This window comes from Malus domestica, chromosome 08, assembly GCF_042453785.1.
Source record: "Malus domestica chromosome 08, GDT2T_hap1".
NCBI lineage: Eukaryota > Viridiplantae > Streptophyta > Magnoliopsida > Rosales > Rosaceae > Malus > Malus domestica.
In genome coordinates, this window is record NC_091668.1 from 12,181,910 (window position 1) to 12,194,118 (window position 12,209).

The 12,209-nt window shown below is 35.2% G+C and overlaps 3 protein-coding genes across 3 annotated transcripts; all 3 read left to right on the forward strand.

Annotated features, from left to right (window-relative positions):
* Nucleotides 1-369: 369 nt before the first annotated feature.
* Nucleotides 370-1,824, forward strand: LOC103410831 (DDB1- and CUL4-associated factor homolog 1-like). Its single transcript, XM_070826271.1, has 4 exons — nt 370-411; nt 462-958; nt 1,060-1,327; nt 1,526-1,824. The coding sequence occupies exons 1-3, from the start codon at nt 370-372 to the stop codon at nt 1,136-1,138; spliced, it is 618 nt and encodes a 205-aa protein (XP_070682372.1). The 3' UTR covers nt 1,139-1,327; nt 1,526-1,824.
* Nucleotides 1,825-3,831: 2,007 nt separating this feature from the next.
* Nucleotides 3,832-8,451, forward strand: LOC139198328 (potassium channel KAT3-like). Its single transcript, XM_070826879.1, has 5 exons — nt 3,832-4,056; nt 4,194-4,409; nt 7,225-7,386; nt 7,476-7,533; nt 7,874-8,451. Exons 1-5 carry the CDS (start codon nt 3,875-3,877, stop codon nt 8,225-8,227), a joined length of 972 nt encoding a protein of 323 aa, XP_070682980.1. The 5' UTR covers nt 3,832-3,874; the 3' UTR covers nt 8,228-8,451.
* Nucleotides 8,452-8,454: 3 nt separating this feature from the next.
* LOC103441398 (potassium channel KAT3-like) lies at nt 8,455-11,681 on the forward strand. Its single transcript, XM_070826880.1, has 8 exons — nt 8,455-8,922; nt 9,000-9,098; nt 9,206-9,238; nt 10,067-10,252; nt 10,480-10,557; nt 10,796-10,847; nt 10,997-11,131; nt 11,464-11,681. Exons 1-8 carry the CDS (start codon nt 8,752-8,754, stop codon nt 11,565-11,567), a joined length of 858 nt encoding a protein of 285 aa, XP_070682981.1. The 5' UTR covers nt 8,455-8,751; the 3' UTR covers nt 11,568-11,681.
* Nucleotides 11,682-12,209: the final 528 nt, after the last annotated feature.

Here is a 12,209-nt window from a genome sequence, read left to right on the forward strand (position 1 = left end):
TCTCTGTGCATGATCGATATTGTACCGACAATGTGTCCAGAACATGTCAATGCGTTTTGTTATTGACATGTTAATCGATACAATACCGAGTCTTAAAAGAACCAACGTCTGTATATGAGGCGTCAAAGGTTGCGATGCTTTTCTGTGCTTTGGCTGCTCATTGTAAATTTTCTGCCTTGTTTGTGGATAGGGGTTGCTCAAACCTTCTTTGGTATTTGTTCTTGCCTATTTACTATCGGCTCTCTCCAGGGAATGACATATCGGGTGAAGCTTAGCTGTTAAGAGGTCTAATTTCTCATTTACTTGGGTGACTATATTCATCTACTCTGTTAATTTTTTTTATGTTCGATTAATGTTTTTTACGGAATAATGGAGCGTGTTTCTGCTCTTCCTTCAGATGTGATCTACCAGGTAGTTGAATTAGCTCTTCAACTTCTTGAGTGCACACTGGATCAAGCCAGGAAAATTGCAGCCCTATTTTTTGCTGTGCTGCATTTGTTTTCGGGGTAGTTCTTGATGCTTTTGATTCTCAGGATGGCTTACAGAAGTTACTGGGACTTTTAAATGATGCTGCATCCGTAAGGTCTAGAGTAAATTCTGGGGCACTAGGACTCCCTAGTTCAGGATCACTTCGGAATGGCAGGTCACCTGCAGAAGTACTTACTTCATCAGAGAAACAAAAAGCTTTCCGCACATGTGTTGCCTTGCGGCAGTACTTCAGAGCACATCTTATTATGCTTGTGGATCCAAATAAGAACACTCCAAGTGCAGCTCAGAATCTTCCAAGTGTAAGGTCTGCTTTCAAGCCGCTTGACATCAGTGATGAAGCTGTGGATGCAGTATTCCTGCAGCTACAGAAGGACCGAAAGCTGGGTCCTGCATTTGTGAGAACTCATTGGCATGCAGTAGATAAGCTTTGGGTCCTAATGGACTTATTACTATGTTGGAGTTATGCCAGGTATAATATATGCCCCACCCTTGCAACATGAACTTCCAATATACTCTATTGCCTTTTCACTTGATTCCGTATCTGATTATACCTGATTTTTCTTTCTGCAGGCTCCACCTGTTGAGCGTTATTTACACGATTACTTCAATATGCATTGGGTGTTCTGCATTTTGTTGCATTGGTCCCTAGCAGCCGCAAGATGATTCGACATTAAGCACTAATCGTGCAGGTGGTGGTAGCAATCTGGACCTTGAGTTAAAGACCTGCTTATGAGTCATTTCTTACTTTGTTGTGTTGCTGTTCTGATATCAATGCATTTAATCTGATTTTCTCTTTGTCCCAGATATTCAACCGGCGCTTAATGTGTATGTCAATCTGGTTAGTCCTCCACCATCTATCAGTTATAAAGCACCTTTACTTTCACAAGGTCAGCAGTATCCTCAACCATCTAGCGCAAAACCTTGCTTCGGGTTTAGGTTAATTTTGACGACTAAGTATAAAGAAAATAAAATGTTTTAAATTTTGAAAAACAAGAACTAAAGTTGAGGAATATTGAGTCAATTGATATGGCGATAGAATAGGCAGTAAGAAATATTTGAGAATTATAATTGGGCGTGTCATATGTCGTATTTAAGGTCATCGATAGTCGTTTAGACTTTCAAATTGTTGTTTTAATTTCTATAACAAAATTCGGACCTTTGATTTCTATATGATTAATGTAATTTAATTTTCGTTTTAATTCCCTAAGCTTTTGAGTTGTCCAACGAAGTTGTAAATGGCTTATTTAAGTCGTTGATGTTATTATTGTAACTCATCTTTTTATTCAACAATCAAATATCCTTTGGGATTTTTATCAAACTAGTGAATTCCAGAAACTTTGGTTCTTCAAGGTTTTACATTTGTAATCTCTTTTCTTCGTGATGCGTCAATTGGTATCAGAGCAGGGATTTGCCATGTTCTAATGACAATTGATATGGGAATAGCAAACCTCTCTTCAATGTTGATTGTGGGAGGAAGACTATTTGTGGTACATCAAAGATCTTCTATGGTGGTTGCGCACAATCTTTTGTAAATGCGGAATGCATTGTAGGATTTCCCTCAAAGACAAACTCGTTAACTTGATGTTGGGAAGATTCATCGTTTAGAGGGTAGTGAATGCATAGAGGATTTTCTTGATTGAGTTTCAGTTGTGGATCAATTCTTCAAACAAATAACTATTTCAAAGGAGAAGATGGTCAAGATAGCTGCTTTTCCTTTAAAAGGAAGTATGGCTTTTTGGTGGGACAATATGCAAAAGTCATAAATGAAAAAAGAAAGAAAGAATCATATCTGATTTTGACGTAAAATAAGAGAATTATTGTAGAGCTATGGTTTCCGTTTGAATATAATTTGTATCTTTTAAGAACGGAAAATGTTATTTAAAAAAAAAAAAAGTAGTGGTGGAAAAATTATTTAATGATCTCATATGCCAAGAAAGATGGGGAAGAAATTGAAGAAACTGAAGTTGAATCGCCAATTCAAAGTGATGTCATGATCGAAGAGGAAATCATAATGGACTAGGATTCTCTCATCTCCTCTTTCTATCTCCTTTTATCCCCTCTTCTCACGTTCTCTATTTTGTCTTTCTCTTTCTATAAAAAATTAATATAAGATGTTGACGTGACTTAACCATGACCGTTCAAATGGGAGGAAAGGGAAGGGGAGGGAAAAAAAAGGGGAGAGAATCATACTCCAACCATAATAGAAGAAGACAATCAAGTTAGAATCCATGACAAACAAGGTATTGATAAAACTCAACTATTGTGGTCAATATGGTTGTAGGAGGTAAGCCATTATCAAACACGAGCATGAACTATCAAGCATATTCAAATCTCATTTATGGATCGACTACATGGTTATACCATAAAGGTTTGAAGAAGTTTTCGCTCTTCATGTTAGAGACTATATGTGCTTATCTAGCTTCGTGATTTCTAGTGCCATACAATTTTAAGATCAATTCGAGGTCGAGTTCCTTTCAAGTAGAATTATTCAAGTTCATTCTCAGCGATCAACATATTGGTTTGAGGAGCCCCTTCATATTATACACGTTTTGCTTATTGAGAGTTGTAATTCTAGTTCATTATCTTAGTCACTTGTGCTGATTGGACTGTACCCGAATTAGCTAACACAATATGCTTCTTATTCTGCACCCCAAGTTCATATCTCCTCTCCTAATTTACATTGAATCAATTAAAATGCGGCTTGACGTGTGGTCCAATATTATAGTGGATAATATGTTGAATTATGCACTTGGAACTACTTGAGAAAATACCAATTAATTAGTAGCGGACCACATACTCCATACAATGTACACTATCGGATAAGGGAAGTTATAAAGGCGATGCTAATTAACAAAATAAGATAAAAGATGCTTAGAAAGATTTTAATTTATGCTTCTTTTGGAAATATTTGGCTCTAGGCAACCTGATGTGATACAAATAATTCCCCAAATCAGGTAGAAAAAATATTATCTTTGTTATAAATAGGCAAAAGTTAGAGAGATAACCTTTGCTAGGAACAGGAACGAAGCAATTGTAAAATATTATACCAACACAAAATGATTGCAGAGGAAATGAGGAATATTATTATTATTAGTTGTTTTTCTCTCGTAGTATCTTAATCACCTATGTGGTGATCTATTTATAGAAGGTTTACAATGAATGAAAACAACTTCCCGTGACATAATAACACAACAAATTATGTCTTATTCATTACTATTCACATGTGGGCATACAATCCCACTATTTATAACAATCTTATATATTTGTGACAAAAAATTGATTAGTATAAGATTTACTCAGCCCTCCCACTTGCACAAACAATTAGAACTACAATCTACATATAACAAGAGGCAATAGCCTCCATCGTCTCTCTTCTCACTTGAAAATGTCGTCGTGGTCGGCAACTGCATCGCCGCTGCCTTTGCTGTTCCGGAGGCGTTCGGGCGGGGAGATTAGGAATTTGGCCTCTGTGTCAAGCAGCATCTTACCGGCTTTTGGAACCATTGTCGATGAAGCCCACTTGCAGCTCAAGAAATTTGTTATTGCTCCTTATGACAGGAGATATAGGTCAAACATAATGTTCTCGCTTAGATCTTTTCTCTTATCATATAGTATGACATACGTTACATACTATCGCATTTAACAATGAGTATAAATATCCGTTTTGATTCACAGTCTGACAACACGTTTTCGTATCCATGAAGGTGGTGGCAGGCGTTTTTGGTGGTGCTGGTGATATACTCAGCATGGGCGTCGCCTTTCGAACTGGCCTTCAAAAAGGTGGCAACTGGATCACTCCTGACCGTAGATTTGGCTGTCGATGCATTCTTCGCCGTTGATATCGTCCTAACTTTCTTCGTGGCGTACTTGGACAAGACAACCTACCTCTTAGTACTTGATCACAAGAAAATCGCTTTGAGGTAATCATTCTTATCTCTCTTCTCCTCCTGGATTTACTCCCGGCCCCTTTTAGGAGTGATTTATGGCGTCACAAATTAGATGTTTTTTGCCTTTTAGAAAAAAGATTAATTTGATACCATTTATGATTTTTTATTTAATAGGAAACATATTTGATTATGCAAAATTCTTGTTAGTATTGCCATATAATTTAAGATTTTTTTTTTTTAATTGATGAGATTTGAAAGAAAATTTCAAGAATCTTGTTGATACTATATTGGATGGTTTGCTAGATAGACCAACTTACTAAAATAAATTTTGGATACCAATTGGTGTCATATTTTCTTATTGAGTTATTTGTCGATTTTTACCCGAACTTACGCGAACTGCCAATTTCTCTCAAGAACTTTAGTTTTAGCCAATTTTTTCTCTTGAATTTTTATAGGACTCGTTTGGATGTGCTTTCAAAATTACTAGAAAATGTTTTTAGGTTCCAAAAGCATTTGAAGTGCTTTTTACAAGAAGCACCGATTACGTGCTTCTTCCAAGAAGCACTTTAAGTGCTTTTCCAGGATTTGCTTACATTTTTATTAAGGATTAGTTTCAAAAACATTTTCATCAAAAGCGTTTTCAATCATTTTGAAAGTACATCCAAACGAACTCATAATCGGCCAATTTCCCTCTTGGCGTTATACTTACGGAAATTTTTATCCGTCTTGATTTTTTACTTCTTCTCTTCCGCTAGTTCATTCCGTACACTTTTGTTTGAATGTTATCCCTAATGTGGACAACTATATATGAATCTTCTCCATGGCCTTACTTTTTCAGCAACATGTTGGAGTTGTGATGACATTTCATTAGTCTTTCTTGTGACTTGATTCACATGACCGTCTTGGTTCACCTCTTTCAATTTAAGACCCAAATCCAGATAAGGAAAATACTTACTCATCTAAAAATATTCATTACTAGAAACTGGCCAATTATAAGGAAAATACTTACTCATCTAAAAAAATTCATTACTAGAAACTGGCCAATTATAAATGTCCAATAAGTAATCGACTAAAATTAAAAAAAAGGGGAAAATTATCTTAAAAACAAATGATTGTATGGAATTTATTTCCTTTCTTCGGATCACACTAGCATGGTCAACTTGATTCTTATTAATTTATCTTACCTCACCACTTGAATTAGTTCTTTATTTCATATTATTGTGAATTATCTAACATACAACAAGTATAATACGGAAAAAAAAGGGAACTTTAACGAAAAGCTTCTGGTACTATTCACTTTAACGAAAAACCACATTTTTACACTAAAAAGTCAATCCTAGTACTATTCACTTTACCCTTCATTTTGTCCTTATTGTTAAAACTCAAAATTTTCAAGCCATTTTCATTAGTTTTCCTAAAATAAAAAAAACTCATATTGATTGCCAAAGTTAGCCACTACCAAAGATAATTAAAAAAAAGAAAAATTAGTATCTGATCCCTAGTTCTTACTGTTTATTAACTAAGACCTTATTAGTTATCAAATTTTGATTCAAGTCCCTAGCATTAATGTGATAATGAATTTACATGTTTATTATATAATTTTTTAATATAAAAATTAGTAATTAATTTAGGGTTTAATACTCACACCTCTATTAACTTCTAATTAATTTTCAATTCAAACATTTCCAAAATAATAAAAAATTAAATTAAATTAAGTTTGTACCTATTAGTTTTTTTTTATATATAAAAAGATTCTTAATTTTTAATCTTAAATGTACCCATTCATATAATTTTTCAATTTTTTTAATCTTAAATGTACCCATTCTTAAATATATCAATTTGTTATATGTAAAATGTACCCTTTTTTAATATAAAATCCATTCAAATTTTTTAATCCATGTTTAAACTTATATGGGTACATTCTTTTTCGTTGATTTGAGAATGTATCCATGTTTTGGTACAATAACTTTTTTTGTTAATTTTGGTTAATGTACCCATACATATATGTACACACACACACACAAAATATAATAGAGAGTATAATTTATATTTTATTATTTTTAATCCCATAAATTATGGGTTTTATTTAAAATCTCATTAATATAAACAATTACAAATTTCAATTTTTTATTTTTAATTTAAAATATATAGTAACTTACATTATTACATTAATGTTAGGGACCTCAATCAAAAACTAAAAACTAACAAGGTTTCAATCAAAGAATATTGATAGCTAGGGACCGCATCCAAAGTATCCCTTAAAAAAAAGGGGTGAAATGCCAATTTAGCCTTTGAATTATCACCTAAGTGAAAATTAGATCCTTAAGCTATTTTTTTTTCAAAAAAATCAATCCTTGAATTATAAAAAATTTCCAATTACATCCCTAATGGTAGATTTGAAGCTACCATATTCAATTTTCCATCAATTTAAGTCACCTTACTTTCATGTGATACACATTGAAGGGTAGATTGGTAATTTTTCATAAAGAAATGGTGTATAGAGTTAGCTTTGGAGGGTAAACTAGACGTTAGATTTGCAACCTATGTGAAATGTTAAGGACTTATAGGCGAGAAAATGACGGTATTACACTCTAAAATGTGTCAAATGACTTAAGTTGACAAAAAATTGGATAAAATAGCTTTGCATATAATAGTAAGGATGAAATTAGCAATTTTTAATGAATTTAAGGACTTATTTTAACAAAAAAATAATTTAAGGACCTAATTTTCACTAAGATGATAATTCAGGGACTCAATCGGCGCTTCATCCTAAAAAAAATAAGTTAAGAACGATGATTAATTAATCTTGATACTAATACAAATTATCTGTTTCTGTTGGCAATTATAGGTATGTTACAAGAATATATTTTCCATTTGACGTAGCATCTACTCTACCATTTCATGTGATATATAGAATCCTTACCGGCAATATGCACCATCAACAAGTCTTTCGCTTCATCAATATGCTTCGACTATGGCGTCTCAGGCGTGTTAGTGAATTCTTCAAAAGGTACTTTAGCTCTTAACAACATATTAATCACACATAATTAACATGTGATTAAGATCCTAGTGAAGATTTTGGGTTTAATCCACATGCAGGCTAGAGAAAGACACACGCTTCAGCTACTTTTGGGTTCGATACATCAAACTAATTTGTGTGAGTATCTAGTTTCCTCCTTTGAGCTATTGTTTCACTTAATATATCCATCATGTGACCGCATAATGAGGTCGGATTTCCTATTATCATGGATCATAATTAGTAGTCTAACAACTTAATATGTTAGTTGAAGCATGCTTTACCATATGTTTTTTTATTTATCGAACACTTTATATGTTGAGCCATCTCATTTGATTACATATTTAGAATATATGGTGTCTGCACATTCAAAAAAGCATGATTTCACGTAATCGACGACCTAATTCGCAATCTAACAACATAACAATGCACAGATTTCTAATCAACCTCTCTTTTTCCCTTGTGGGGTTTTGGAGCACAGGTTACACTATTCGTAGTGCACTCATCAGGTTGCTTCTTCTTCTGGATGGCAACCCGTCAGAAGGAAGCAGCGGACACATGGATCGGTATCCAAATCAACGACTTCGAGACCAGAAGCATCTGGTTGTGTTACACGTATTCCATCTACTGGGCCACCGTCACTCTCACCACCGTTGGATATGGCGACATACATGCGGTCAACTTCAAGGAGAAGATTTTTACCATCTTCTATATGCTTTTCAACATTGGCTTCGTTGCTTACATAATTGGAAACATGACCAATCTCATCGTCCATAGCGCTGTCCGAACTTTATTCATGGTACCATTTCCTCCTCTTTGCATTTTTCTCAAATAAACTAAAGAGAAATCAGCTTTCTAAGGACATTAACCGAGATGATTGTTGCATGAATGCCGATTGAATGTGTAATAATAATCAGTCTAGTAACATAAACACGTTATCTTATAAAAAAAAAACTTTACTCAGTATTAATCTTGAATGCATGTAGGACCCACTTTGGAGTCCATAACCATAATAACCACCCATATGTGGATAATTGACCCAGCATTTAGAGACGGGAAATAATTTATGCACACATTTTTCTCTTTCTACACACTCTTGTTTATTTTTGTTGTTTAATTATTCTTTAATATATGCAATTTAAAAGCCATAAATAAATATGGGTGTGCAGGAAGTGAGAAAAAGGGTGTGCGAAAAACATTGATAAACTAGACGCAATGTCGATTACCTATATAATAGACTAATTTGAAGTGACTAGTTGTGTTAAATTGTTCAATGTGGTTTGTAAACAGAGGAATGCAATCAATGAGATACTGAGATATGCAAGTAAGAACAGACTTCCTCAAGGGTTGAAGGAGCAAATGCTGGCTCATATGCAGCTCAAGTTCAAGACTGCAGAGTTGCAGCAAGAAGTGGTGCTTCAAGACCTTCCCAAGGCAATCAGATCCAGTATTGCCCACCATCTTTTCCAAAAAACCGTTGAGAAAACCTACCTGTTCAAAGGAGTCTCTGAACGCCTTACTGTCCAATTGGTATAGCTACTCTCTTCTCTTCCTAAGCAATGATCTCGTCGTTGCATCAATTCATCAAAGAACTTTGTTGTTTGCAGATTTCAGAGATGAAAGCAGAATATTTTCCACCTAAAGTTGACATCATCTTACAAAACGAAATCCCAACAGATTTCTACATTCTAGTAACTGGAGCATTGGTACTCTCTCCCTCTCTCTCTCTCTCTCTCTCTAGTATGGTCATCTTGGTCATTCCTATATACGATATAGTAGAAACATAAACTTGCATCGCATATTTGAAATGCAGGACGTGCTGAAGTACAAGAACGGCACAGAACAGGTACCCTTGAGCACTTCATTGTGAGCCTTCCATAGAGTGTTTAGGGTTCCAGAACCTCTCTTATATGGAAGATGCAATTTACTCTCTTAAGGTTCCCCGGTGATGAATGGTGAGATGTAAGTTGCATCTTCCATACAGAAGAGCATCTACCTAGAAAGTTTTTATAGAGAGTGCACTGTGTTTGTATGTGCTAGTTTAACTCTTTAAGTTCTAAACATGAAGAAGTAATCATGAAGGGCTGGTAAACATGAAAGGCTCAAGAGTCAAGAAATTGTCGTAATATAGTAAAGCATGAAATGCAAGATGACATAAGCGTGTATGGAACGAAATTCACAAAAGTATCTCAAACAGCTCCTACTGTGCATCTCTCTATACAGAAATTGATCAATCCAACCTCAAGGAAGACACCCCTAGCTTTCTCACATTGAGTTGTGTCTTTTAAGCTTCCAACAACCTGCAGACGCAGATGAACAAAGATCATAAAACTTCAACTTTCAACCGTAGCTCGGAAAGGATATTGTACTCATAAGAAATGGCTCATCTCAGATTTCCTCTTCAATAACCAGATACAGTCTGAAAATGAATACAAGGAATAGATATGGTAAAAGCAGAAACCATGAACTACCTATACCCCTCTCTTCCCCTAGCTTTAACGGAAAGAAAAAGTAGCATTAAGCGGGAGATCGCCAACATTTTTAACCAACTAACTGATGACCTATGAATCAAGCCTCTGAATTCTAACACAGAAACAAGCTATTGCATCAATGTTGACAATGAGAAGCCTTTTCTTATGCATCTTGTTCTGATTAAACTTGCTTGTATTTTCAGTTTTTGTCAAACCTAGGATCTGCAGATTTGGTAGGAGAAATTGGGATATGTTTCAACATCCCCCAACCTTTTACAGTGAGAACAAAAAAGCTTTCTCAGGTTATTCGGATCAGTCATCAATCATTCAAGCAAATGGTACAGTCACAGAATGAAGACAGCAAGATAATATTCAAAAACTTAATCGAGGTAACAAATCTATCTCATTCCCTTCTCAATATTATCGTGACATTGTTTGGAAGTTTTAAGAAAAAAACTTGATGAGATTAAGTAAATTCTCAAGCATATCATTTCGCTAACACATAGAGCTTCGCATTGTGACCTAAATATCCATTGCTCTCGTTTTGTTCTTTTAAGATATACAAATAACCCTAGCATGCATAGGCAGTTGTTTATGCTGACTCTCTCCTTTTCAGCACTTGAGAGACTTGCAAACAGAGGTGCGGGAAGAACTACCGTTTCTAACAGAATTGTTGGATGGCCTAAATATAGAGGTACACATCTCCATTTTTGACAGAATACTTTGACTGTAAATCTGAGTCTATTTATATGGCCTTTCCTTAGCTTGTATTGTTTGTCAGAGAAAAACATCGTGAGCTCACACCAATGTAAATGTCTGGAAGAATTCCGAATTCTTCCAGACATTTTACTTAGATTAGCTTCAACTGCATTGAAGGAAACCCAACACTGAGTAGTTTCGGTTCATGCTAATGATGATGATTTTATTTGCAGCATATACAACCAAACGAACCAGTGAATTACCAAGGAGAAGCGAACATGGAAGGTAAACTCATCCCTTAGTCAAATCGAAAATGTGAAACACAAATTTTCTTTTGAAGAGGATGAACATGTGGACGCAGCATTACAATACTATGCATGAAATTTTTCACGATATTTGTCATCTTAGTTTAAGATTTTGTTATCATTTTACAGAAACAAGCGAAACTTCCCCTCCGGGGCCAATTACTATGAGAGTCATAATTCACGGACATCATCCAGATGAAGGTGACTCGAATGGAAAACTCATTCATTTGCCCGAGTCAGTGGAAGACCTTCTGAAATTAGCAGGTACTACCATATTTGAGACACATACCTCCACAAAAATATGTTCAAGGACTAAGCTAAACAATTCCAAAAACTATAAAATGGCCGGAGATGATTAGTGGCTAATACAAATGGCCGGAGATGATTAGTGGCTAATACAAATGGTGAGAATAAAATCCGCCACAGAAGATTCAACCTATGGCCAAACAAAGTAGAATATCACAATCTTCTCAGTAACTAACATTTACCAATCACTTTCATACCAAACAAAACACTAATTTTCGACTTTGCTCACTCTTTCGTCACAAGTTGATAACATATTCGAACTTACTAACTATTTTACTGCGAAAATGCAGAGAAAAAGTTGGGAAAAAGAGGCAGCACGGTTGTGATGGCGGACGGCTCACAGGTCGAAGAGCTAAATGCATTAAGAGACAACGACCGCTTGTTTATCTTTTGAACACAAACACTATGTATGAACGAATGAAGACTAATCAATCAGTTTCGGCCATCTTGTAAACGAAATTTTATAATGTAATTCATGGAAAATATGAAGATTCAAGAACTTACAGCACCTGTGCATTCTATGGGCGGTTGTTGAGCATCTCCAAAACGGCATAAGCGGCCTTCTCGACTTGCTCTCTGGCTTCCTCTAAGCCTTTCTTCTTCTCCAGAGCAGATTCCTTGCACTTCTCGATCTCTTCCGAAATCCCGGCAGAGTTCTCATCAGTTTCGCTATAAAAAAAAAATTCAAAAAAAAAAATTAGATCATCTTTCGTAACTTCGGAAGTTTCAAATCGATCAAACAGTTCGTTGAAATTGAAATCAATTGAAAACTGACCTCATCATCTTAAACATGTTCTCCATCGCACCCTGGACTTGCTGTGAAATCACTGCGCGATTATATCCAAAATTTAATTTAAATTTAAACAGTTTTTTTTCTTGGCGCTCAAAACTCAAATTAGAAGGGACGAAATCGTAGAACGGAATCGCAAATGATAGTGAAATTGAATTGTGCGAGAGAGAAGTGAAATGACCGTAGACGATGGATGACATCGGAGACTCGGACTCCGATTGGAGTTGGAGCTGAAGGTCCGACTGA